At 42.4% G+C, this 27,194-nt stretch overlaps 1 protein-coding gene across 1 annotated transcript in view; it reads left to right on the top strand.

Moving 5' to 3' along the window:
- Positions 1-24,020, top strand: part of lars2 (leucyl-tRNA synthetase 2, mitochondrial) — a 28,838-nt gene extending 4,818 nt beyond the window's left edge. The window contains exons 3-21 of the mRNA XM_046399656.1: positions 1,025-1,156; positions 6,023-6,114; positions 6,198-6,258; positions 6,380-6,469; positions 6,750-6,893; positions 9,572-9,679; positions 11,376-11,535; positions 11,938-12,042; positions 12,434-12,549; positions 12,665-12,948; positions 15,950-16,048; positions 17,824-17,961; positions 18,048-18,151; positions 19,061-19,240; positions 19,406-19,575; positions 20,427-20,504; positions 20,600-20,711; positions 21,638-21,765; positions 23,614-24,020. Coding sequence (XP_046255612.1) covers positions 1,025-1,156; positions 6,023-6,114; positions 6,198-6,258; positions 6,380-6,469; positions 6,750-6,893; positions 9,572-9,679; positions 11,376-11,535; positions 11,938-12,042; positions 12,434-12,549; positions 12,665-12,948; positions 15,950-16,048; positions 17,824-17,961; positions 18,048-18,151; positions 19,061-19,240; positions 19,406-19,575; positions 20,427-20,504; positions 20,600-20,711; positions 21,638-21,765; positions 23,614-23,793 — 2,481 coding nt within the window. The 3' untranslated portion in view covers positions 23,794-24,020. The remainder of the gene's footprint in view (positions 1-1,024; positions 1,157-6,022; positions 6,115-6,197; positions 6,259-6,379; positions 6,470-6,749; positions 6,894-9,571; positions 9,680-11,375; positions 11,536-11,937; positions 12,043-12,433; positions 12,550-12,664; positions 12,949-15,949; positions 16,049-17,823; positions 17,962-18,047; positions 18,152-19,060; positions 19,241-19,405; positions 19,576-20,426; positions 20,505-20,599; positions 20,712-21,637; positions 21,766-23,613) is intronic.
- Positions 24,021-27,194: the final 3,174 nt, after the last annotated feature.

Below are 27,194 nucleotides of genomic sequence, written 5' to 3'. Positions count from 1 at the left end.
TATGGCTGGATGTAACCAGTACTTACTGTGTTGCCGTGGTAACAGTGTTGTGTCTGTAAGCAGTCCATAATCAGGGCTGCTGCAGTTCAGGTTCTCACACTATAATCAGATACTGATGGAGGCTCATACAGTAATATAGAAGTCAGCCAATGGTCTCGCTGTGCATGTGATGAGTTATTATTCCTGTCCTGGACCTCATCAGGTTAATCCAGTGTCTTTCATACAAGATTCATCAAAAGGCAGGCTCAGAATGGACACTCTTGCGTTATTACTGTAGTCTCTCAAGATTAAAATTGTGAATACACGATATGGATTTTTTCAGCTGATACTGATAACCACTAATTACGTTTTTCTCATGGGCTATATCGACAAGGTGACTGATAATTTCACATTTTTGGATTTTATAAAGAAGTTCACAAACCTGTAATTTATGCTCACACTCCAGCAACGACATGTTTCTCTCAGAGTGTCTCCGCATCATTGACATATATTGGGATGGGCGATGAGCCTCCACTTTCTCCCACTGTGAAAAAGTGAAGCCAAACATCCCTGATGCGAGTGCTACCATCTTGCACATTTGGAGTCCACAACTAAATAACATGAAATAACTCATTTATCAAAACTTATCACCAAACGTATCTGAAAAATGCTCTTTTGAATATACATTAGAGCGATTAGAACTAAATAAAATGACAGAAAATGTATTTGATGTGTACTTTGTGTTTTTAGTTTAGTCAAAGTTTTACATCATGAGCACGGCAACAGCATCTTCTTCTCCTTTTTTTGTGTTTATTGGTAATGTGCAAATCGACTTTAAAGTTGCATACCACCACCTAATGTATGGGAACGTTTAGATGTTGTGTTGATTAACTTTATAAAATCCATTTGGCTTCGTATTATTGTCTCCACTTATTGACTACAATTACATTATCGGTCCGATATATATTGTACATCCCTAATTAAGGTAGTGTTTTATGGCCCGTTTTCAAAGCTCCATGCATTATTCTGACTTTTTTCCCCCCAGGGTTCCAACAAGAAGAAGTTTTATGTCCTCTCCATGTTTCCGTACCCCTCGGGGCGCTTGCACATGGGCCACGTACGGGTGTATACCATTAGTGACACCATCGGCCACTTTCAGAGAATGAGAGGCCATCAGGTATGTCTGCTTTTAATCTTTTTACCATTTCTGACTGTCCTCCCTGGAACATGCACAGTCAGTACACTCTGCACTGGCATTAAACATGAAATAAGTACACTAGATTTTTTCAAGGAAGACCTTCTGACTGGTCACAGTAGTGAAATAGCTGGTGTCGGTTGCATTTAACTGCTTCAGTTTCGGGGTCCTGGTATTGTGCATGCGGCTTCACTGTCACAACCTAATGAGACAGCTGGATGAACAGAGCCATAGTTAATGTTATTAGTAACACCCATACTCTTCCTATTATGACAAATCCAGATATCTTCTGTGCATCTGCTGGCTTATTTTTTCAGATTAACAGGTTTTTTTAAATTTTATTTCTTATCAGAGAACAGAGTTGGACATGTTCGGCCGTAGCTTTGTCAGCCAGCATGGTTGCTTTTAGCAGACGTTAAATCCAACAGATTTGCAGGTGGCACGCTCAAGACAACTCACCAAGACGTGAAATCGATCTTGTGTAGCTTGAAGCGTCTGCATTTTTCCGTGGATCTTGTCTCTGCCCTCAGAACCCACATGATATGCTGTGGATCAACAGAATCCGTTTCCCACCCGTTGTCTGTGGAGATTTTTCACCAGGGATATCGCAATTTCAAGAGTTATTATTTATATTTAGATCAAGCAAAGCGATGTGTATGCTCACCAATGCTGACTCAGCTTTTCTTGGACAGAAAATAAAACAGCATAAAGAAATTCTCACAGCAGCTCACCATACCTTTAAGAATAAACCTTAAGAAAGCTTTTATTTATTTATTTATGCTTGGGTTTGCTTTGTTGTTTGTTATCTGACCCTCCTCACAACCCATTTTCTGTGGCTTAGTTGTTATACTGCACTGACTTTTCTTCCCAAAACACCACGCCTCCCTCTGAGGCATGTGGAGGGACACATCTTATTTCAGAGAACCACTGTGAGACATCCGTATGTCGTTTGTGTTAAATGGCTTAAATGTTTGGAAAATTATTTGACTTTGGCTTTTCATATAATGTTACTGGTAAACCACTGAGTCTGGACGTGGACAGCAAGTCACCCTTCCGAGTTAACTGAGCACTCTGTGTTTGGCATATAGCATTATACAGTACTGACGGTCTGACTTGTGCTATCGACCAAAGTTAACTCTGTCCCTGGAGCATGTAATTCGATTTTTTTCCCCTGTTTGTTGTACTTGATTCCTACTGTGCTGTATTGATTTCTGCCAGTAAAGTGTACATTTGCACTTCATGTACATTAGAAATTAATTGTGTATTTTGTAGCTTGATTATTCTACTTATTTTGTTTCATGGTTTTTATGTAGCTGACACTCCATCTGAGGCACATTCGTCTGTTGTCCTCTTATGAACGTGTTGTTCTGCTGCAGTAATCTGATCTGTTTCGTCTGAATGATCCCATGATCCTTGGCGAGCTAAGATATTTTTAATGACACCAAGGACCTATTTAGTTTTTATTTTAATTTTTTCAACTTGGATAAAGACAAGATTGGAGTTACCTTTAAAGTGAGGAAATGTTTTCCCCGTTGTCTTGTAAGCTGACACTTAAATGTAAGGTTTTAAACCTGCTTCGGTAAATGTTAGATCCATACTCGACCCTGTCTCAAATCAAAGCATTGCAGTCGATACTCAGCACTCTGCTTGAGTCCATTAAAGAGCCATGTTGATAAAGCTGTGACCAGTGTCAGACCAATCATGCACCTGTAGTCACACAAACCTTATGACATGATGGTGGCAACCCATGTTCAATTCTTTTGTTAGTGTTTGTCATCACACCATCCATCCCAGTCAACCTGAAAAACCTCTCCTTTTTCTTTTCCTGGTGGATTTTACGCAAGATTTGTGTATCTTCCTCACCTGCAGTGAAAATCCCTTCTGCTTCTGTTATGGTTTCCCCCCGAAGAGCAACATAGTTTCACATGACTGAGAACTACTTCCTGCCCAGGAGTGTATTTTTCTCTCAGCATCTCGGCATCTGTCAGAAAGTGAACCTTGTTCTGCTTTATGCACACAGTCTTCTCTACTCGGTGCTTAATTAAGAAGTGTACGTTCAGTCCATTGTCACACCTTTTAAAGCTATTTTCTGGCTTTAAAAGTGTATCTCAGATGGGAGACCTTTTCTTTTTTTTTAACCATAAAATATAACAGTTTTATACCCAGACTCAATACATCCTGTTGTTCTACATCATATCAATAGATGGTGAGCAAAATCGTACCGATGGCTTAGTGAAAGCACTTCGAATGATCACTGTCACTCCTGGGCAAAAGGCTCAGCTTGGTGCAGTAACAGGTGATACATAAGTCTGTTTCATATTCAAGTAATAGTATAATTTTTCAGTGTTGGGAAAAGGACAAAGTAAATTATAGTTGTGTTTTTGTACTTGGGTTCAGACAGAAACCTAATTTTTTAAAAAAATGTAAGAAATAGTTCAAGAGGTTGGGAAATTCACTCGTTTGTTTTCTGGCTGAGAGTTGGTGAAGAGATTGAAACCACTTTGTGTAAAGTATAAGGCAAGAGACTGCTTCCGGTCATAATGCTAAGTTAACTAAGCCTAGCGTTACGACCGGAAGCAGCTCTAATAGCTACCTTGCCACCAGCCAAGAAATGTGGCATCCTCCATGAAACCACAGTTCATTTTCCTTGTTAGGTTTTTCTGTGGATTAAAGGACCAATATATACCCCCCCCAGTTTGCGGGCTTTATGCTGAGCTAACCAGCTACTGGCAGTAGCTTCATATTCAACTCTGTGCACAAAAGTAAATAAGTCTGATGAATACCATCTGCAGCAAATGAGTAAATAAGCTTTTATAGATGTAAATGAAAACTGATTCACGTCTGAGTCATGCTCTTCTTGTCCTTTGGTTTCGAGTTACTTACGCACATGGACACCTGTGTTAAGTTGTGCTTAAATGACTTAAAAGACAAACATGTTTTGGTCGTGGAATAAGCCTAGTTTGTCCAATGAACAACGCAGAAGAGTTGAACATTGAAGCAGAGTTTGGTTTGTAATCCATCAGCATGATCAGAAAACAGACAAATGCTGGAGTTGGATTTCATTGCTGCCACAGATGGAGAGAAGCTTCTAGCTGGAACTGTGTGGGTGGACACTTGCATGAAACCGAGTGGCTCCACATCCACCAAATCATTTTCCCAACACCCCTGTCCTTCTTGTCATCAGCGTCAGGAGCCTGGAGCTGTGGATTGATGCATCTGTCTCGTGTTGACACTGACTCGTTCCACATTGCAGTGGACAAATTATTATGAAAAGTGCCTGCACTGACACCCACGTCCACCCTTCCACTGCCTCTTGTCACTCTCTTGCTCTGAAATGCACTGTAAGTCACCGTGATAACAGGTCAGTGAAGAGTCCGGCTGGTATTCATGTTGTGCATGGACATAAGGATAAGTGGAGCATAAGCTGTTTGCAGGGAAAAGATTATTTTTCTCTGCCACATCCTTTTCTCTAAACACAGCCTGTCCATCCCAGGTGGACCCTGTAGCAACCACTGATGAAAACTGTCTCACTTTAATGGAGTATTTACACGGAATAAACAACATTGTGGCATATCCATCTTAATGAAGTGCATGTTTTTTTTTTATTCTGCTTTGGTGTCCACATAGGCTGTCTTTGGCTTGTGCCTCTCTCTCAGCATGCCTGTATTCCTCCTGAGCAGTCACAGTGGTCTGCTGTGCTGAGCGCTCTTAGCCTAATACCATCCAGCACCCGGCTTTACAAATGAGGCCCATGCAGTTACCAAGGATACCAGTTCATCTGAAACATCAGACCCGTTAGAGTCCGTACAATGATCCTCTCCAGTCCCCGACTCCTTGTCGCTCTGCTTCTCCTCTACGTTTGTCACGCCTTCCACCCCTGTGCCTTCATCTTGCTTTTCTCTCAGCGAGCAGTAAAATGCAGCTGGAGAGTTTAAGGACGACAGAGTCGTCCTCTTAAGTTGACAATGGTTCATGTCAAATATGTTCGATGTGGGCAATGAAATTTATGCAGATACAAAGTACAGAGGGAGACAGCAGACAGAAAGTTGCTTTTGGAAATTGTGTGTAAAACAACTGCCTGAGTAATTTGCATCAGGCTGGAGAGGATAAAGTCATCACATCATGATTTAGAGCTTTGCCTGGTTTGCTTTCCACTTATTTTTACATTATTTAATCTGCATGCATTAACCACAATGTGTGATATAGTTGAGCTCACAACAAGGAACAGCACATTATCATACAGGGATCGACATGTGCTGCACTTAGGGGAACGTTTTGCTGAAAAAAAATGACCTCTTGTAGTAAAAATAAAAGAAAACCAAAAATTATTGTATTGTTATTGCCTGCCCCCCGCCCCCTTAAAAAAAAGTGTTGTGTTTTGTTTTTTTTTGTTTCTTCATTTTAGCCTAACGGTTCAGAGTTTTGTAAGTCACATGTCTTGAAATGTGTGCAGAGGATCAGCAGACTGTGTTATAAACAGAGTTGTAAAATCGAAATGGATTTAATGCAGGGTTGGACTGGTACTTTTTGTTATCAGTTAATCTGTTGTTTATTTTTCTGTTTCATTGGCTATTTAGAAGCTAGTATTGATAAACAGCATTGATAAATATTGATAAATACCTATGACAATTTTCCAGAGCCCAAAGCTGCCACCTGAAGCTTGTTTTTTTTTTTGTTTTGTTTTCAATTTTCAAAGATACAAAGCAGGAAATCTTTATTTAACAAGCTGACACAATATTTACTAAATCTTTTCAATGATAACTGTCTTCAGATATCTTAACAAAATTGTTGTTGATTAATTTACTGTCAAATCATGAGAAACAACAGCGCTCCTAACTGTATCCACAGGTGTTGAATCCGATGGGTTGGGATGCTTTTGGACTTCCAGCAGAAAATGCAGCCATTGAGAGAGGCCTCGACCCAGAAGAGTGGACTAAACAGTACGTGAAATATCACCTCTGTTCTTATTAATGTTCACTGTTTGTACATACCTTAATGTTGCTGCTCTGTGTCACCTCCTCAGTAATGTCCAGTCCATGCGGGAGCAGCTGGACAGCCTCAGTCTTTGCTTCAACTGGGACCGGGTGAGTAGGCAGTGAAGAAGAACGGAGCATTGAACAGCCAGTTGGGCAGCTTTTAAATGTGGTTTGCTCTCGTGTGCGTCACTCCACACACCGCCGACTTGACTCCTGCTTTTCATGACAGGAGGTGACCACCTGTCTTCCAGACTACTACAGATGGACCCAGTATTTGTTTATCAAGCTCTTTGAAGCAGGACTGGCATATCAGAAAGAGGTAGGAATGGCCTGTGTACTAAAGTGCTTATCCCGGTTTTCTTTTGAACGGAATAATATGATTGGTTTGGGTATGGGGTCTCTGACTGTGAAATGACTGAGGCTGCTTACCCATTACTCCTGAATGAAAATGACTGAATTGAAAAGAGGAGAGCTTGGCTGAAGCTCTTTGATTATGTTTAATGAAAAGGGACGACCTTGAAATAAGCCTTTGGTCTGTCTATTAAATCCAACCTTCTTCCTAAGCTCTGCTTTTCATTTGAACTTTGTGTGTAATACAGGCTGTGGTGAACTGGGACCCCATTGATCAGACGGTGCTGGCTGATGAGCAGGTGGATGAAAATGGTCGCTCCTGGAGATCTGGCGCTCTGGTGGAGCAGAAGCTGCTCACACAATGGTTCATCAAGACTACAAACTATGCCAAGGTACGGCTCTTTGAGGTGTGTGTGTGTGCATGTGTGTTTTGCGCACGACAAAATGAGTGGCGGACCCTTCTTATGACAATCATGGCTGACACCTCAGTCACAGCAGCTGCACCGCCGTCTCTGTGGTTCTGCAATCAGACCCCTGGACGCCGTCATTTGTAGTCTGGCTTCTCTCGACCAATAAATGGGAGACAGACTGGTGGAGGTGGGTAATACCATCAGGTGTCCAGTTGATGAGAAGCCTCCACCTTTTTAGCCGTACGCTGTGGGCTAAAAAAGTGGAGAGCGAAATGACCCCCCTCTGGATTCAGCCATTTGAATCAGCCACAGGAAGGACGGTTCATGCATTATACATGCAACACATGCATGTAGTGGTGATAGATGTAACAATCTCAAGCAACAGCAACATCAAGAAGAAGGAACATGAGAAGCTCGAAAACCAGGGCCTGAAAGAGGAGCTGGAAAAGACGTGGAGAGTAAAAGCAACAGTGGTGCCAGTGGTAATCGGGGCACTGGGAGGCTGTGACCCCCAAACTGGAAGAGTGGCTCCAGCAGATTCCAGGTACAATGTCGGTGGTCTCTGTCCAGAAGAGTACAGTCCTTGGAACAGCTAAGATACTGTGCAGAACCATCAAACTCCCAGGCCTCCGGTAGAGGACCCGAACTTGAGGAAGACGCACACATCTCCCCAGAGGGGGTGAGAGGGGGATTATATAATTATTATTATTATTATTGTATACATTTGATATATATAACTATAAAAAAGTAAATTTGGGGGCGGCATGGTGGTTCCAGGGCTCGAATCCCGGTCTGGGCCCTTCTATGTGGAGTGTTGTGGAATGTTGCATGTTCTCCCTGTGCATGCGTGGGTTTGCACATTAGGTTAATTGGCTACTCTGCATTGCCCCTAGGTGAGAGCCCTGCGATTGACTGGCGACCAGTCCAGGGTGTACCCCGCTTCTCGCCCATAGTCGGCTTGGATAGGCTCCAGCTCCCTTGCGACCCTGACGGATAAGCGGTATAGAAAATGGATGGATGGATGGAAAAAGTAAATTTGTCCAAAGTCAGGCGTTGCCCAGTTTTAGTAGGAGCACTGAAGCCGCCCATGCTTGTCCATGTCAGAGGTGTGAGTGGAGGTGGAAGCAGCCTACTGTGACAATGTGTTCCTGCATTTCTAATTTTCTCTGACGAAGAGAGAAGTGGGAAGGAAGGAAGAGGAAGGCGTTAAGGAAAAGAAGTGAGAAACATAGATGGAGGGAAAGGAGGACTGTGTCAAATAAGAATGCTGGAATTGGACTGTGATTTCCCCGCGTTTGCGTTTTTCTGCTCGCCTGTACACGTGTTTACGTCTGTTAGGCGACATTAAGTTCAGACAATATTTATTCAGCAGCCATCGGTTTAACTGTCAGATTTGTTCCAGGCTGCACTGAAAGAGTTTCCTCTTTTTTTATTGTTTGACATGACTGCACATTATTACTAAGATGTATTTTTTGAAGCAGGGCGCGCAGGATGTAAATTGATGACGCGGCAGTAGGAGAGTTTTCAATTTCATGCATTATCAGACTTGTTGCACTCAGGCACATATGCTGCCTGCCTGTTACACTGCAGTGACGTCTGAATCATCCACTGCAAGCTGTTGCTCAAAATCAGCACGGCCTCCTGAGGGGTTTTGTCTCATTCAGGGACATGACTTATAGGTTGATGGTTCAATTCCCTGAACCAACGTGGGGAATGCAGGCATTTTGTATTGTTGCACTGTGTAATATTTTTGTCAGAAGTTTACTTGATGTCTCCTACACACACACACACACACACACACACACAGTTGCTTTGGGTCTCCTGTCCTTGATGTACCACTTCCAGTCACTCCTGCTTCTGTGCCAAACTATGTTTTCTAATCCAGGAAAGCAAGAACGTTTACTGCCTCTCTCTTTAAAGCCGTCATTGCTTGCCTGTCATTGCTTTCATGATCTTCCCTCCTTGCTAGTAACAGCTTTGTCTTGCTTTTCTCCTCAGGGAGTTTCCCTGTCAAGCTGAGACAGAGTCACTGTGAGAAAATCCATAACTGACACACACCTCACAGTCATGCTAGTGATGACTATAGCAAATGTTTATATTTGTATCAGTATCACTGTGACGAGTTACTGCATGCTTAGCGACACAGCAGGGGGGATTGTGGGTAATAGATTATGCCAAACTGAAAAGGAAATGGAGAGTTATGAAATCTCTGTCCTCAGCCCAGCTGTGGCTTTTTGGCCCGAGCCTTGTTGATATGCATAGCTTCCTTTAATCATGCGGAATAGCTGCTGTAGAGTGTGTGAGGCTGTGCGTGTGTGTGTGAGAGCGAGCGAGGACAAACTTTATTGGCTATTGCCTTGTGATATCAAAGAAAGTAGGGCGAGTGGAGGTTAGGATTTTTGAAAATCCCTCTTTGTCTGCATAATGAGACCTGGTTGGCTCTGCTGCTTTGTCAAAATAAATTGGTTTGGCTTTGAAAGAGGCCACACTGAGCTGGAGTCTCTTGCATTATGTTACAGTACTGTGGACAGCCGTATACTTATGAGGAATTGGTTGCCTTACAAAAAATATCTATTTACCACAGTGAAGTGGATATGAGCTCTTTCCAAACTTGCTCAGAGTAGTAAACTTGTGTCTTTGTTTCTGTTTCCCTCCTGCAGCCTCTCCTGGACGCCTTGGCAGACCTTCCCGAGTGGTACGGGGTCAAAGCCATGCAGGCAAACTGGATTGGAGAGTGCACCGGCTGCTACTTTGATTTCAAACTCAAGGTGAATCTCAGCTGCCCTCCTGCTGCTCCCCTTTCATTCATTCATCACTCTCTCTTTCTTTCAATCTCAGTCTTTTATCCCCCCAAGCTTTTCCCTGTTGCTCCTCCTTTGGAGCCCCTGTTTTTCCATCTCTGCCTCTCTCCCTATGCACTGATTGCTCGCTTTATTTTGTATTCCTCTGTTTATTTATGTATTTCTATAAAAAGTCATGTACCAAAACATAAAAATCTTAACTTTGTTGTTCTCATTCAGCGGGTGCATCCATCTGCAAGTGGCAATTTGCCCAAACAGATGATGTCAGAGATTAGTTTCTATTGAGTTTTCTGAGAGCCATATTTACGGTTCTTCGCACGTCTGTCGTTTCAAACTGAGCGCTGGCAAAAAGCCCTCTGAGCATCAGATGAGCACCGCTATTAAACCTCTCTCCTTGAAAAAGAATCAGAAAAATAGTTACTCAAGTCAATCCCTTAATTTAAAAAGTCTTCACATTCCAAAAGGAACGACACTCAGGGGACGTGAGAGTGGTATTGTGTTTTCTGTGCCTTTGTTACATGGCAGAATGCATGATTAAAGTTAAAACCAGGGATCATTATGTTAATTGGATGGCTGTTTGTCTTATATTATATCATCATACACTGTCACAGGAACTCACTGAATTATGTCCTCAGGCTGCTGAAGATACGTATTAGTATGTCTCCTTCAACACGACATGTACTAATTACTGCAGAATCCCTTAGAATGAGTGTGTGATCTATAAATAATTACAAGTTTAAAGACACTGTAACCTTATCATGTATGAGAGAGCTACGTGCAGCACATGTTGCACACATCTTCCAGTCCAGCTGACAGTTTATCGGTGCATTTGTTCATTATTTATTATAAAAAAGTTAACAGTCTACACATACAAGGGACCAAAGTGCAGTCCTTCTATGCTAGGTTTTTATGGATAAAAACACATCAAAACAAGTACAAAAACCGCAAAGAGCAAGTATTGAGCGAAAGTACAATGAAAATTGTGGTCACACATATTAGGCACAGTGGTCCATTCAACTTGAGAGTAATGTTTGCATGCTACTGATGGTGTGATGATGGTGTGTATTGCATTTCGTTGCTTTGTACTTGTTACATGTATAATGACAAAAAAGCTGAATCTACCGTAATCTAATGTTTACAATGGTCTTAGTTTAGCATGTTAGCGTGCTAACATTTGCTAATTATTAGTACCAAACACAGAGTGCAGCTGAGGCTGATGGAACATACTTGAGGGAACATGAACGTGTGTACAGAATATCATGGCAATGCATCCAAAATTCATCCAAAGCCTAAAAGTGTGGCCTGTGTGTTGTACTATAGGAAAAATCAGGGATCAACCACAGTCATTAGGAAGCCGCTAGCTGAAAACAAGGATTGTTTGGTAGAAAAAGGGAAAGCCACTCATTGAGGTTTAAATAAAACTGTTAATCAGTTATCAATATTTTACTTTCCACTCACTAATTGAAGATTGCATTGTTCCACTTTAAAAATCTAAAAAAAATCTAGAGACAATCATCATTATAACAGAACAGATGCTTCTATGCCTAAAACTGTGTGGCAGACTGAGGAGCCAGAAGGTCTTCCTCATTAACTGATCTGCTGTGCAGCTGCTGACACATGGACACTGAGAGGTTCCCACCTGCTTTTACTATTTATCTCCCAGGTGAACGGGCAGGAGACGGGGGAGACCCTGTCAGCCTACAGCTCCTCCCCAGAGACAGTGTTTGGAGCTGCTTACGTGGCCATCCTGCCCTCCCACAGACTGCTGCACGGTAGCAGCTCAGTCCGCTCTGTCCTGGAGAAAACCTTTCTGCCCGGCAGAGGTGAGCAGTCTGTCACAGTGTATGATTTAGGAAGAAGCTTTTTGATTAGATTTTCTAATTATTTTTTTTTACATTTTTCCTTATCAGAAACATAAATGCATTACCTTACCTTACCCGAGTCAGCTCCTCAGGAGGCAATAGTGAAAAAGCAATCCTCAAATTATGAAGGAGTTACATGTTTTTTCTGGCTGTAAAGATTTGTCAACATGTATTTCATATCGACAGGACGGATGTATTTTGTAAAATGTCAAAGTATTGATGCAGTTGCTGCAGTGGGCTGAGTGTATGTTAATTGGGATTCCCTTGAGGTTTTCTGTGTCTCAGTGGCAAATGATTGTTGATAATGAGCTACCAGGGGAAGCAGCGCTGCCTCTCTCACACCTCCTGCCCTCCGCTCTCCAGACTCCCTCACAGAGATCACCGCTCTAAACCTCTTCACTGGCCAAGAGGTCCCCCTGGTTATCTCACACAAGGAGGCATTTGAAGATTATCTGGATACAGTGATTGGTGAGTTAGTGGTGTGTACACATGTGTGCGTGGCTTTCGCCTAGAAATGGTAGCAGGTCATAAATCAAGTTATTGATATGCATCTCGGAGGTGATATCATAGAGGAACATGTGTCCTCTTCTTTAATTTTGCTAGATTTTATTGTGCAAATGGTGTTGCCTTAACATGCGTAGCATTTTGACAAGGGACTTTGGACTGTTTAAACCAGTGGGTGTTTGTCTCACAGCGAGCTGGAGGTGAAACCCAGGGGATTGTTAGCCATTAGTCAACATGCTTTGCTTATCATCACCCCAGGGTTTTTTTTTTGTTTGTTTTTTTTTTAAATCTCTCAAAAGGTTATGTGTGTCCATGTTTGTGTTACATGCTCATGGGCTGTTTCTTTGTCTGACAGGTGTCCCAGACTGCAGTGAGGAGGATCTGTCTGTGGCTCGAGCTCTAAACCTGAGATGGACCACTGTGCTGAAAAGTGATGAAGATGCGGCACAGACTCTGATCAACTCGGATGAAGTCAGTCATGATTACTAGCCTGTGATTTTGCTGGTGCTGCGTAAATGTAGCACATTTTTTCTTGTTTGATTTCTGTAGAAATTTTCAAATCTAATTCTCTTTTGCATTTCTGTAGTTTTCAGGACTTACCCGCCAACAGGCATTTGACTCTATTACCCAGAAGGCCAGAGAGCGGAAGGTTGGAGGTCACCTTACCAGCTCTAAGCTCAGAGACTGGTTGATATCAAGGCAGCGGTACTGGGGCACACCCATCCCCGTGGTGCATTGTGGGGCTTGTGGTCCAGTTGCTGTCCCTGAGGAGGAGCTGCCAGTTACATTACCAAAGCTGACGTCTCTCACGGGAAAAGGTGCATCGCCCCTGGAAACTGCTCATGACTGGGTCAACTGCACATGTCCCAGGTGAGAACAATTATAAGTGTATTATTTACTTTTATTAATCGCAAACTGATTCCACATATCAACATCATGAGGAAAACCATCAATCTTAGACCTTAGATCTTTTTTCTTTCTTTTTTTTTTACTTTGGCACATTTGTAGTCACAATGGGCTATCTTTCTATCTATCTATGAAAATCCCTGCAGAAATGATGTGCATCAAAAGACTCACTCAAGATAACAATATTGATGGGTCTGGGCAACCTTTTTATCCCTCTAATGGATAAGACAGACAGAGAGAATGACAGGAAATGGGGGTGTGAGAGACACACACAGCAAAGGACCACAGGCCGGACGTGAGCCCAGGTCGCTGCTATGAAGTGATTTTAGCCTTCTGACTGCACTAACCCACTCCGCCACGTGTCACCTCATGTTTCCCTAAACTTGACCAAGTAGTTTTGGTGCCTAAATCTAACCAAACTGCAACTGAAAAGTGAAAACCACTATATATATAAAAATTAAGGCCACACCTTTAACTATTGATATAAAGAAATGATTTTGACAAATTATAGTAGGTCTGTGTTGTCTAAATTTGAGTGTTCAAATTTCACCAGACAAGATGCTAATCGTATCTGAAAAGTGAGTATTGGAATCCCTCACATAATTTGTCTTACTCGTCACCATGGAGTCCCTTGTTCACTTGCGCTTGTTCCTGTAGCTCTGTAGAATTAGTAGGTCAGGCCCATTCAGCTGTGTGATTTTGCCAACAGGATGCAGAAAAGGGTGGAAGGGGTGCTATTTGTTTTTGACACAACATAAGCCTTTAGGAAGATTACCCTGTCCATTATATTGTTTGTGGAGGGAAAACTGTCTCCAGTGGCAGCCTCTAACCTTTATGCCCTGTTTTTCCTCAGAAGACCAGCACTGACAAAATGAGCCCACTATTTTCCAGGCTGAGAAAAACTGACAGCTTTACAAGAATGTGGAGCACTGAGTGCAAGCTGAAAATAGTTTGATTAATAGCTGAATTCTGATGGGGTTATGTAATGAGTGGCATCTGTGACAGAAGCAGCATGAGATGATGATGATGATGATGGAGGTTACATAAGCCAGCAGTGCCTCCAGCGATGCACACAAACACTGTACATGGACGCACGCACATCTACCTAACACAGGCGTAATTACACGCACAAACACACACTCACCAGCACGGGGTGATCTCAGTGAATGTGTTTCTGGAGTCCCTCGCTGACATGGGAATTCCTCTCTGAATGAGACTAATCACCGCCATGACACCATGTTGATTAAAACAATGGCCCGCTCAGTCGCAGATGGCACAAGTCATCCTATTGTGTTCACTCACTTTCTCAAAGCTACTATGATTCCTCCCATCAGTGGTGATTGATGGCTATAATTGCCAAGACATCGTTATCTCCTCTTTTCCCATCTCTGCTCCGTTGTTAAGTGTCTGCGGAAATTTGTTCCTTTCACTCGTCGACCATGTCCAATTAAAGTTTGAGAGGAACACAGACGAGAAGGTGATGAGAGATGGTTTTATTTGTCCTTCAGGAAGTCATTTCCTGTTTGCTCATCTTGTCCTCCGACCCTGTGCAACGCAGTAAATTAGCCTGCCAGCTGAACTCTGTCTCGGCTTAGCCTGGCTGGGAAGAGGTGTGCGTGCGAGTGTGTGTTGTTCCATGAATTCACAGGTAAAGAGAGAGAGAGACCTCCTAGTTAGCACACATTCACAGGCAGTCATGCAGACACACAGCAGATGGAGGGTTGTTTTCCATGGGAAGAGAGTCGGCAGATGCCTCTCTTGCCTCATCTGTTTGAGAGCCTTTTGGCTCTTCCTGGCTCGTCCTGCTAACACACACACACAACCACACACACACACACACAGGTGCATACAGGTTGCCTCAGACTTAGTTACTTACTTTTGTTGCTCCTTTCGTGGCTTAGAGAAGGGTCGTCTTCAGAAAGTGTACGTCTGTGTGTTGTCTGTAGCTGTTCCATCTGTGTGTCAAATAACCACAATCTGGCCTCTGATTGGGCAGTTGTGTGTGAAAGAGGAGGTGAGAAATCTCACTTGCCCGAGTAGAATTTTTTCTCCTAATTTTCTTTCTATTTTTGGATTCTTTTGTGGTGGAAGGTGCTGCGTTATACTGCTTGGTTTTCATCATTTGAAATAACACCTGGCTGCCAAATGTTAACCTTGCTACACCTTAGTCTTGTTGCTAGGCAACCTTCAGCTCCTACCTCATCATCACAGCCTTATTATAGACTAGTATGGTAGGTGGTCGAGGGGGTTTTGCCTCTCGGTGTGTATGTGTGTGTCTGTGTTAGTGAGGACGAGATTAACACATTTGACTGTGAGCAAGAAAGAGGTGGTTAGACTAAACAACGACATCCCATAAGGTCCAAGAAACAATACATGCTCTGCTGAACATAGTAAGGCTCAGAGCTGGGCTTCTGTTTATCTTTCTGAGACACAGATTTTGACTCTGTTGAGACTCATTAAAAGTAAAAGGCAGACGCTTTCACTGTTCCATTAAGTGCTTTAAATCAAAGCAGAACCATATAAAAAAAACACCTCCCAAAAGCTCTGTTCCTGTGTCTTTGTGGATGTCCTCTCCTCCACTGTGAAAGTGATGTTGGCAGATTCACGTCACGTACCCAAGTGCTGTTTGGCTTGGACAGAAAGGGGCATAGGGTGGCATTTCCAACACAAACACATGATCATGTGTTCAGCCTTGCCTGTTTGTTCCCTGTTAGCACAGCCTGTTAGTCAGGGCGCAGGAACAGAGCTCTGGTGCCAGCCTGGCTTCACTTGTGCTTCTCTACTGGGACATGACCCCTACAACCAGATGGAGCCAGCTTTACACACACACACACACACACACATCAATCACATAATGTGCCATTTCACTAAGCATATAAACAAGGCTCGTTCATTTGTTCTAATTTTTCAGCCTAATATTGATTTTTGTGCTGCCTTTGCCAACTCTCTTTATCTTTTCTGTCAGATGTAAGGGCCCAGCGAGGAGGGAGACTGACACCATGGACACTTTTGTGGACTCAGCCTGGTATTATTTTAGATACACAGACCCTCATAACCCAAACAGGTATGAACAGCCTTCTCCTGAGACTTAAACTGTTTTTCCAACCACTTTTGTCTCGGTAGAGGCACCAAATGCACACTCTGTTATTTATTTTTCCTCTTGAGTCTTTTTTTTTTTCCCTCACACTGTAACAGATTTTAACACAAATTGCACAGGTCTTATTTACACTGTTTGTTCAAATAAAAATAAAATGAAGAGAAAGCTTCACAAGCGTCTCCAACAGTGGGTGGATAAGCATATCTGTCTGTTTTTAGATATTAAAAAAAACAAACATTTTTCTCACATGATCTGCAGTGCAGATAGAAACTAGACTTTTCTCTCTTGCCTCAGCACACATTGCACTTTCACATATTTGAAAGTTATACTCAAACACATAATTATGGTCACTGCAAGATCACCCACTCCCTTCCACTTAACTGTTTCAAACATGCATATACTGTCCATGTACACTTACACACTCACTCACACACACATTTGCTTGGAAGTTGCTTTCCCTGCCAGTGGAGATTATGGGGCCATGACTGTCACCTGCTGGGATGTTGGCGATACCCTGAGCTTAACAAAAAAGATTAATTTCCTGGTGACCTGACCTAGCTGTAAAGCTGCTTTAAAAGGGAGGGGGAGACTTCTCTCCCCATCACTTTTCTTAGCAGGGCAGATTATGGCACAACAGAAAAAGCAATTACACTATTTGTGCATTTCAGTTAGCCTGCTGAGCCGCATGTGCACCAGGGGAAATGATGTGAAAATAGGAACCAGGAGATGGTGAAAGTGGCTAGTATGAGGAAGGAAATAGGAAGAGGGTGTGATATGGAAGTGTGTGTGTGTGTATGTGTGTGTGGTTATGTATTAGAGTTCCCTGACCTTATGCCAGTTAACAGGCTAAATTACTTTCAGCCTTGTGAGTTCATAACTTTTTTCCCTGGTTCAATTACCCGAAGACACCATTGGCCAGAGAGGTGTGGAGGAAAGTAATGACTGGTGTGAGAGGTGGCAGAGATAGCAGACTGTCTTAAAAAGCATCATTCGGTGGAATCCCTGCCTCTGCTGACCATCATGCCTGTCAGACTAACCACATGCAGCTCTCCTGTTGAAATCTGAAACAGCCTGGTCTCACTTAATCTCACAGGAAGTCTTCTCCACAAATTCTTAACATGAGACACTGAGTTTAGAGGAAGAAACACACAATGAGATACAGGAGGTTCAGGATGTTTGCTTCATCCTGGATCCTTGTGTATCAGATTCAGTCTGCCCCCTAGAGGATGTGTGCGTGCACATATATAAAGCATGTATAAACCAGTGTATCAAGCAAAATGTTTGGCTGCTCTGCTGCTGCACTCTAATTATAACAGTGATCTAACAGTAAGCTTTGTTTATACAGCACCTTAAAAAATAAAGTTACAAGGAGTTTTACACAAGAAAATCTATATTAAACATTTCAGCACCACACTAGAATCAATCAAATAAATGTCAAGATAAATAAAATGAAATGCACAATGATACAATAAGAAGAAAATGATGACATTAGCAAACAACACACTGTAGTACTGAAAAAATTAAACTACATTAGCTGTTAAAGGTTCCATGGATAAGTTTAAAAGAGTGAACAACATTTACATAAACTTCAAGTGAAAATCTGAGAATGGGAAAAACAGTGTTGCATTACTTGATCCAGTCTTTGACATTTGGTCTTTTTTGTGCAAAAAACACAAAAATTGCAGAAATGGAACACTTAGCCTAAGCAATAAATAAATAAATATCTTGCTCTTCCTCTCCAGGCCTTTTGAGCGCCACCTAGCGGATCACTGGTTGCCTGTGGATGTTTACATCGGAGGGAAAGAACACGCTGTCATGCACTTGTACTATGCCCGTTTTCTCTCTCACTTCTGCAAGGATCAGGGTCTTGTCGCTTACAGGTACAGCACACAGCAGTTCATCTGGTTTAACTGGGCATGCACACACACGTGTATTTAAATTAACCATCTCTCTTTTTGTCTTTCAGGGAGCCCTTTCAGAAGCTACTGGTCCAGGGTCTGATCAAAGGCCAGACTTTTAAACTGGCACACAGCGGCCAGTATCTGAAAAGAGAAGAAATAGACTTCACAGGTACACTCTACCTGAATGTGCAGGCTGCTTGTCAGGGACACATCTGGGGGTTTCCAACCTGGTGGTCCCTTTTATACAGCAAAAAGCAACAGCTCTCTGTCTTGTTCTTTATAGCTTTTCTCTTTTGAAAGTTGAGTTAACCAGCAAAATTTAAATCACGTTATTTTTTTGAAGAGACCTAAGGGATCTTTCACAATTGGCTTCATGCCCAAGAATTTTCTCTCTCTCTCTATTGCTTGGTAACAGGATAAATATACTGGTGGCTCACAGAGAAAGGGAAGCCCCTTTATCTTTGTGTTATGGACTCAGATTGTCACAGCCTTACATAATTAGCTGTCTTCTTCCACTAATTGTGATTGAAGATGAGCAAAGAGGAAACAATAAAATAAAGAATTATTATTAAAACGTATTGAGATTAAATACACAGTCTGCAATTTCTGCCTCTGGGGTGTCTCTCAGTCAAAAGAATGACATATCCAGTAGTTTGATGAAGTGGTGGGGATCATGCCTTTATTGTTAAGCCTCAGCTGTTGAAAAGCTATCAGAAAAAAGTAAATCTAAACATTATTAGTGGCTAGCTAGCTAGTTTGTTGACTTGCGTTCTCACTCTCTGACATATCATCTGGTGTCTCCCCCATGTTTCTCGCAATGTCCGAATGAAATGCATTGTTACATAATTGAACAATATGTGTGTGTATATATATATATATATATATCTACATATATATAGATAGATAGATATATAGATATATCTACATATATATATACACATTTTTATACATTTTAATGTGAAAGTTACACATATTTTACCTAAGGATTTCTAAGGAAAAAACTCTAATAAAAGACTAAAAGAGCATGCCATGTCTTCCAGCTATCTCTGACGTGTGACTCCTCACCTACCTCTTCTAGATAAGGAACCGGTGGCGTACGGTGGCGGTCGTGTTGAAGTGACATGGGAGAAGATGAGCAAGTCTAAACACAACGGTCTGGATCCCCAAGAGGTGGTGCAACAGTACGGCGTGGACACAGTCCGACTTTACATCCTTTACGCCGCACCACCTGAACAGGACATCCTCTGGAGTGTCAAGAGTGAGCCCCGACAGTTACACCTTGAGTGGTTATTTAGTATCATAAATTCAGAATAATGTCGGAGCATGTTTGATTTCAGAGAATAATCTTTATTCCTTGAAAATCTTGTTTCTCACATATGTCGCAATATCATTTTCCTCTGTCTGTGTTGGTCCATCACCTCAGCGGATGCCCTTCCCGGGGTTCTGCGGTGGCAGTCTCGCCTGTGGCAGCTGGTGACCAAGCTGAGGGTGGCTCGGGAACTTGAAGGGATCCCCAACCCGTCCCTGCTGAAAAAGAAAGAGCTGGCAGAGACCAGGAAGATATGGGAGAACAAGAATTACGCTATTCAAGAGGTACTGACTCTGTAGCCTCAGATTGGCTGTGGTCTTGAATAAATGACTGAAAATGTCTCATGGTGCCATTACTTAACATTTAGATATGTATGTGTTTACCAGTGGGGGTCAGTAATGGGTCCATATTCAAAATCCCAACTTTTCACAGCAAGTCAAGTGTTCATCCTAACACAGGTGACTCACCTTGTTCCATCTGTGACCATGATCTATTTGAATTTAATTTCTCTGCTTTGTACCGATTATTTGTAGTTGCTGTTTTTAATGTAAACTACTTTATCAAGTCACTGCAAGAAAACATGCTCCAAGGTAATATGCCACTCATTACACAGCTAGCTATACATAGTCCTGTGTTCCAGCCTTTCCATCCACTGTAACCTGAAACCCCCAGAGTACAGAGTGAAAGAAGGAGGGGATGGAAATTGATTTTAAATCCACTCCATCTCTGTTCACACTTTATAAATAGCCTCCTTTGGCTGCCATGGTCTTTGGGGCTAAGCCCCCAAAGTCGAGGCTGTCCTTTGATCCGTCCCTCATAAAGCCCCGGTGATCGACATCCTCCTCCCTCAGGCCATTCCCAAATGGGTTCTTCTTCCCAGAAGGCTAAGGAGGGGAATGTCAACATGCTGTATGCTTTTCAGCTGGTATGCATGGTGATGACAGGGAGGAGGCTTCACTATTGGGCCTGTTATTGTTTTCTAATAACTCTTCAGAGGCTGACTCAGAAACTTTCCACAGCACTGTCAATCTATCTGGAAGCATGTGTCCAGAAACCAAAACAGAGCTAGACGTTACATTTTCTGCTAGCTGACAGTGTGACTTGTTGTTGTTTTTTGCGTTGTTGGTATTTTCAGGTGACATCTCACTTCACAGAGGACTTCCTTTTCAACGCAGCCATTTCTCGCCTGATGGGACTTACCAGAACACTGAATGTGAGTCTGGCCTCTGGTAGCTTGAAATAGAAGTGTCGCAGTAACTGTTAGCATGTTGAAATCACATTTTTACCACTGTGTGTGTGTGTGTTCAGAGTACGACAGCCAGGGTGGTGCAACACAGTGTGGAGTATGAGGAAGCTCTGGCTGCGCTGGTTATAATGACAGCACCCATGGCCCCTCACCTTGCTTCTGAACTTTGGGCAGGTTGGTTACGTGCAAACATGATCAGTGATGCATTCAAACACTCATACGCACTTAGAGTGAAATGTTTGACAGGAAGACAAGTGAACTATTTTCCCATATGTCGTATGACAAACCTGGAGGTGGTGTGTCTTGCAGTACATGCATTTAGTTAATATTCTGAATATCATTTGATGTTGAATTAAATTTTCAGATATTGTATAAAAAGTATAGAGAAATTATTACATTTTTAAAACAAGTTTATTTTTAATGCTTGTTAGGGGAAGTTGCCTCAGATAAGCTCATGTTCCTCACTACTGCAAACCTAAACCAGTGAACGCCCAGCAGGGATGTCATCAGCCAGCCATAAGTCGGTGAAACTTTGAGACTTTTAGCCTGAACTCTTCCCTCCACTTTGACCCGGACGACATCCCTTTACACACTGTTTCTGCACACAGCTGAGAGAAAGGAGGCCCTGGAAAAAAAAACACATTTTCCAGCTGATTGCTGCAGTCAGGAAAACCTGATAGATGATCCTAAAGAGGAAGAGGTGTGAGTGGATATGCATTCTGTTTGCGCTCACATTTTTTTTTAACAGGACATAGAGCATGTGACCTCTGCTACACTCGGTCATGTTGTGCTTTTGCATGTAGTTCACAGTACAGACACACACACAAACACACACGCACACACGGCTCAGAAACAGAGGAAGTTCACATTCTTCTCTTGTGCCTCCAGGGAGATATACACTTGCTGGTTTAAATGAGAGTGAGGATAGGGGGTTGGTGGGGTGTTGTTTGACCTTTCATCAAGATACTTTTACTCAACAAAAAAAGAAAAGAAAACAAAAACAAAATGTTTGATAAAAGTCGTTCCCAGCAGTTTCTCTGGCTTGTTTCGCTAAAAGACAAGCAGGTTTTTCAGTGTTCTTCCTCCCTGGTCTCTGCCAGGTCTTTGCCAAGTGAAAAACCCCCTCAGCCAGCTCCTCCAGAGAGAAGGGGATGTCCTGCAACAGTTCTGGCCAACTGTGGACCCTGAGTACCTGGACGTCCCTGACTTTGTGGAGCTGTCTGTACTGGTAGGATCACACAGACGCACACATAGTCCCATGGCTGTTGTTTTTGTCTTTTTTTTTCAATGTATTGAGTTTCACAAAAGTTTCCACAGTTAACGAAACAAGAATAGAAAAACATGTTTTTTCTTAATTTGTATTCTTGAACAGAAAGGGTATTCACTCAGCGACGGCCTTCTGCTCATTACTTATGCGTAACTTTACGAATAGGCATATTCACACACGTCTGCTCTTACGTCCACCAGCATTTTCACTCAAAACTGTCTGCTCTTAAACCCAAAGGATTGGGTCCGTGATTACATTCATAGTCTGTAATTTTCAAGAGAGCCTATGATTACCCCTGTGTGCGTGTGTGCATGTCTGCATGTGTGTGTGTTTATGCGTCTGCATGTCAAGTGGTATGCTTCATGCTAAATAGACAAGTGGGTCAATAATTAAAAGCCAGGAACAGAACACACAGTGTTATTTCTGACTCGCTCTCTCACTCTTGTATCTTATCCCTTTTTTCTGTATGTGAGCTCGGTCACACAAACTAAGGAAAGCCTTCGGCTTGGCAGTGTATGTCATCATCAGGAATGAAAGTGTGTGTGTGGCACACAGACAGTCAGAAGGAATATCCAGCTGTGATGGAAAGGTTCAGAAAATCAGCTTGAATCAGATCCAAGCATCACACATGTTAACACTGGGACATGAATCAACACAAATACACACAAAAGCACGCGCACACACGTACCTGTCAGTCTTCACAGGGTCCTGAATATTTACTCAGTTAAAAGATAAAAGCTGAAACTGCTTTAATCTAGTGGGCCGTATCCCCATAGAGGACCTGCTAATCCCCGCTCTCTCTCTCTCTCTCTCTCTTTCTTTCTTTCTCTTTCTCTCTCTCTCTCACACACACACACACACTCACGTAACGAATGATGACAGCAAAAGCAGTCAGCTGACTAACAGCACCTGTCTTCCACCTGTCTTCTCCCTCTGTACTCAGAGCAAGAAATCAGAAGACTGAAATGAAACAAACCTGTACTGTGTGTGTTTGGGGTGAGGGGTGGGGGTTATGGGGCTTGTAGTGTTGTCTATGTGAGGACCAGTTTCAGTTTTAAACCACTGTAGTGAGGACATTTCTGCAATTGTCAAGCCAGTCCTAGGTTTAGGTTAATGTTAATGAATGCATTCTGTCAGTGAAGGTTCTCGCAAGTATAGAAAAATGTATGTGAATGTGTGTACATCTCAGTTTTCTACATAATCACTTATTTGCTCTGTCAAGGAGTGAAGTGTTCATCTCATACTACAAAATCATAAATCTTATTCACTCTCTCTCTCTCTCTCTCTCTCTCTCTCTCACACACACACACACACACAGAGTATATATATTTGAGTTTCTAGTGCTCGATGATGATGATGGTGATGTTGGTTTTATTTCTGACTCTCTGTTGTGGGCTTCCGCAGCCCTGTGGAGTCAACCTCACTCCCTCTGCCCTCTAATCGTGTACTTGGGTTTGTCCCAAAAGGGAGGCCAAGGCTGAGTGGCCTCAGAGAGACACACACACACACCACCATTAATTTCCGACCACATGCAGAGGCATGATCACATTCGCCATGTGCACACATGCACTTGTTTCTAAACATTACAAGACTGAGTGCCCTTCCCATATGTACCACTAACTATGTGTCCTATATGTTTACTGTATATGTGGAAGGAGAGGTGGAGTCTGTTATTTTGAAAGTTTTTATGCGAAGAAGGAACAGCCTGAGGGGGCTGATCTTCATTTAGATGGAGACTTGAAAGGGGAACCTTTGGCAGAACAGATTAGTAACATATCACATGTATTGTCTCTTAATTCTTGCCCTCAGATAAACAACAAGACCTGTGGGAAGCTGACTGTGCCTCTGCGAGTGTCCAAAGATTCAGAGCAGGTGCAGCAGCTCGTCCTGGAGAGCCCACTCGGACAGAAGCTTCTCAGCAAGCGCAGCATCAAGAGAGCCATCCTCTCCCCAAGGACCGCCCTCGTCAACTTTCTTGTTGATGAGTGATGTTTGGGCGTTCGCCGCTGCTTTTGTAACTGCTAGATGGTTTTCAATGCCTGTCAGTTAGCGACTCGGCAGGGAGAGGCAGACAAAAGAGGTGCATTTTTATATTTTGAAAATCAAAAGAAAAGAACACGAACATCAGTTTGTACTGACTGTCATAACTTCAATGTAAATATGTCCAAAGATATTTTATTTATATGTTCCTGTTTTTAATAAAAGCTTCAAGAAGCTGTTTGTTTCTGATCTCTTTAAAAATTTTCAGAGGAAATTGATCACCTTTCTCATTTAGATCATCCTGTTCAGTCCCTCTTGACAATCATGAGACATGACACATGAGCCCAAACACCACTTTTGATCCCAGTCACTGTTCCCCCTTTCCCTCCTGCTACTTTCAGCGTTGTACCAGGATCACAACTTCATACCTTTTCCTCTGTCACATGTCCATCTGCTCTGTGTCTCAGCTGAGTCACACAGTCATGATCTGCCTTATCAGTGTTTGTTTCAAACTGTTGCTGCTTTTAGCTGCAGATCTCCTCTGAGCACCAAACATGGACTCACTTGCTTCTGAACGAGTCACTGTGCTCCACGAGACCAGTTGTACCACAAGGGCTATTGGAGGTCACTGAAGAGCCTAATGTGGTTGGGTATTTTTCAGCTTCATCATGTCCGTTGCCGCACTGTGCCTGTTCATCATCTCGGTGTCTCTTTCTCAGCATTGGGTCAACATGACTCAGCCATTAGCACTGTCCTGACTGGGCACACGCGCCAGCAGCGCTGAAATGTATCCATGTGTACGCCCACTGGCCTATCTTTAAAGGCTGAGTGAGTAAGCAGTTATTTCATGTGTGCAAGCATTTGAAGTGCCCACATTGCCTGTGAACCAAATTTTCTGTAGCTGCATGAGACAAATCAAATATTTTGCCAGCGTGTGAGTGAACAGGAAGGAATGTGATCTCTTTGAAAAGCGAGATACACATCAATTTTGCACGGTCAGCTTCTGTTCGAGGAATGCTTTTAATTTTATAGTATGAGATGGCCAGCTTGTGGCTGATATAATCTGTATCTCATGATAGAAGTGATAGAAGGTGTGTTTTGAATAAAAAAAAAATGTGCGGACAGAAGGCAAAACAACATTCCTTGCTGATCCCACTGACCTCTTTTTCCATATTTCTCTGCTCTATCTCTGACCATCAGGTGACAGGAAGGGGCTCACAGGAGAGACAGAATAACAGGAAGAGAAACCAGGAATACGAGGAGGGGAGCAAAGAGCCATAACTGTTTGTTATTCTCAGGATTGTCTCAGATTCTGTGAATTTGATCTCAACCAGATGCTGTCATAGCAAAAGCAACGGAAAGAAGGTTTGCGAGTACTAGACAAAAGATAGCGGGGCATTTAATCTTCTGTCAACCCATCTTTTTGTGTCATGTTCAGATCAGATGAAACCAGAATTAGATTCACAAGAGGAGGTTTTTAAGTACTGATCTCTTCCTCTTCATGTGTTTTTGCTGCATTTCTTTTCACACCTTCCTCTGCACCCTCCTTGCTCATAGCAACAGCTAATAAACGGGTCTGAACTTGAACTGGCCTGAACAATGATCTCAAGTTGCTCTGTCACTGAAAAGGCCAACACTGTTGTAACTTTAGATGGGTCAGAAATGCAAGAAAAAGAACACTTCCCAGACTGAACTTAACAAAGAAGTTATAATAAATGAGATATTCGTGGCCAGTGCTTTCAATAAAATGAAGTCTGAACTGTACTGATGCATTTCCTCTAATAATTAATTTTGTCACTAACAGCCCCTGAAGTCATTTAACACTTTTCGTCAGCTCTGCAGTTTCCATGACGACTGGGGGAGTTATTGAATAGGCAAGAGTATATCACTGTGACTCACTTTCTCCGCAGACCACAGGCATAGTCTTTCTTACTTGTGAGATGTACAGCATGAATTGTCTCTGATGATGAGAAACTCACTCCCCTTCCGCTTGAGAAACTCTGCTGGTGGAGAAAAATAAGGGTGGAGTGAGCAGCGGTGCAGTCATAGTCCTCCTCTGTTGTTGCACCCACTGAGTCCCTGGACTGGGCAGGATATTCTCACAGGGGGACGCAGTAATGCCACAGCTCATTATCTTGCTGGCCTCAAGGCTGGCAATTTGGTCATCCGTTGATATTTTTTGAGTGAGGTCATTGTATACACAGATTTTCACTAGTTCTTTATATTACATAAACACCTTTTGAGAATGTGAAATAAGCTATGTCCAGTTCTGCACACAAGAACCACAAAGGCGTGGCGTTTTTCATATTTAAATGGGTTCTATGTTTTGATTCCATACACTGTTTGCAGTCCTTACTGTATGTGGGGTTGTATGAAAGTGTCACACGAGTGCTTGCAGTTATTATTTTCTCATCCACTCTTCTTTCCTGCTAGAGCTTTAAGCTGACAACAGTTGCTGCTGTATTTGAATTTGATTCAGTTTTTGCAGTTGCATATGTTTTTTATGCAAATGCTCTGTCTATAACATCCCAGCTTCATAACACAGTCTAAGCATAAAGGCTGTTGTGCAGATCGTAAAGGGGCTGAAGACAAGTGATTTAATAATGGGGACCAACTCTCCTGCTTGTTTCCTACATACCGACAACAATCCAAATGTACTGTAAGAATAAAACTTTGCATGCTTGTAAAAAATATACTGGTTTTTACCCGTATTGCCCATCACCTATGTATTAGTAGAAATTAAATAATTGGAAATTGTTTCAATACAGTTTCAATACTATTTTCCATCCTTTAATGAGATGCAAGAAGGCCAATTAACTGAACCTGTGAAACCAAGTGATCTTTTCTTTCCTTTCTTTCGTTTTTCAAAATCCATGCGGATTTTGCCACTTTTGAATAACCTCATCAGATGTGATTGCAAAACAAACATGAAGCTTTAATGCTGAAACGTTTATATTTAAAATCTGTCCCACATATGTAATGGAGAGTACTTTATGATACTCCATCTTTGTTCCACAGGCTGAGTCCGTTTTATAAATACATACTAATATATCACAACTTTGTAGCTCCTTCTCCATTCATTCAAACACTGACTTACACATTTGATGACCGTCTCTTTGATTAACACCAGTTGGTGGACAGGTCTCTGGGGGATTTACTACTGTACCCTCAGGTCTTTTAGCAAATATGTGTGAGGGAGAAGTAAAAGAAGTAAAACCTAAAGCTGCAAAGGAATTCTGCATTATCATGACTGTTTCCTAAACATATAGATGGCCACGTCATCTTCAGTTTTAATTACACTAACAGCAGCAGCCTGGAGGCCCCTTCAACATACTGGCTCCATATTTTTTAACCCCCCCGTACATATTATGAGTTTTTCCCAGCTCTCTCTCAAATATTCCAGCCAGGGT

Source organism: Scatophagus argus, chromosome 9 (genome assembly GCF_020382885.2).
Source record: "Scatophagus argus isolate fScaArg1 chromosome 9, fScaArg1.pri, whole genome shotgun sequence".
In the NCBI taxonomy this organism is placed as follows: domain Eukaryota; kingdom Metazoa; phylum Chordata; class Actinopteri; family Scatophagidae; genus Scatophagus; species Scatophagus argus.
Note: the sequence above shows the minus strand (reverse complement) of the source record. Positions and strands in the feature narration are given on the sequence as shown.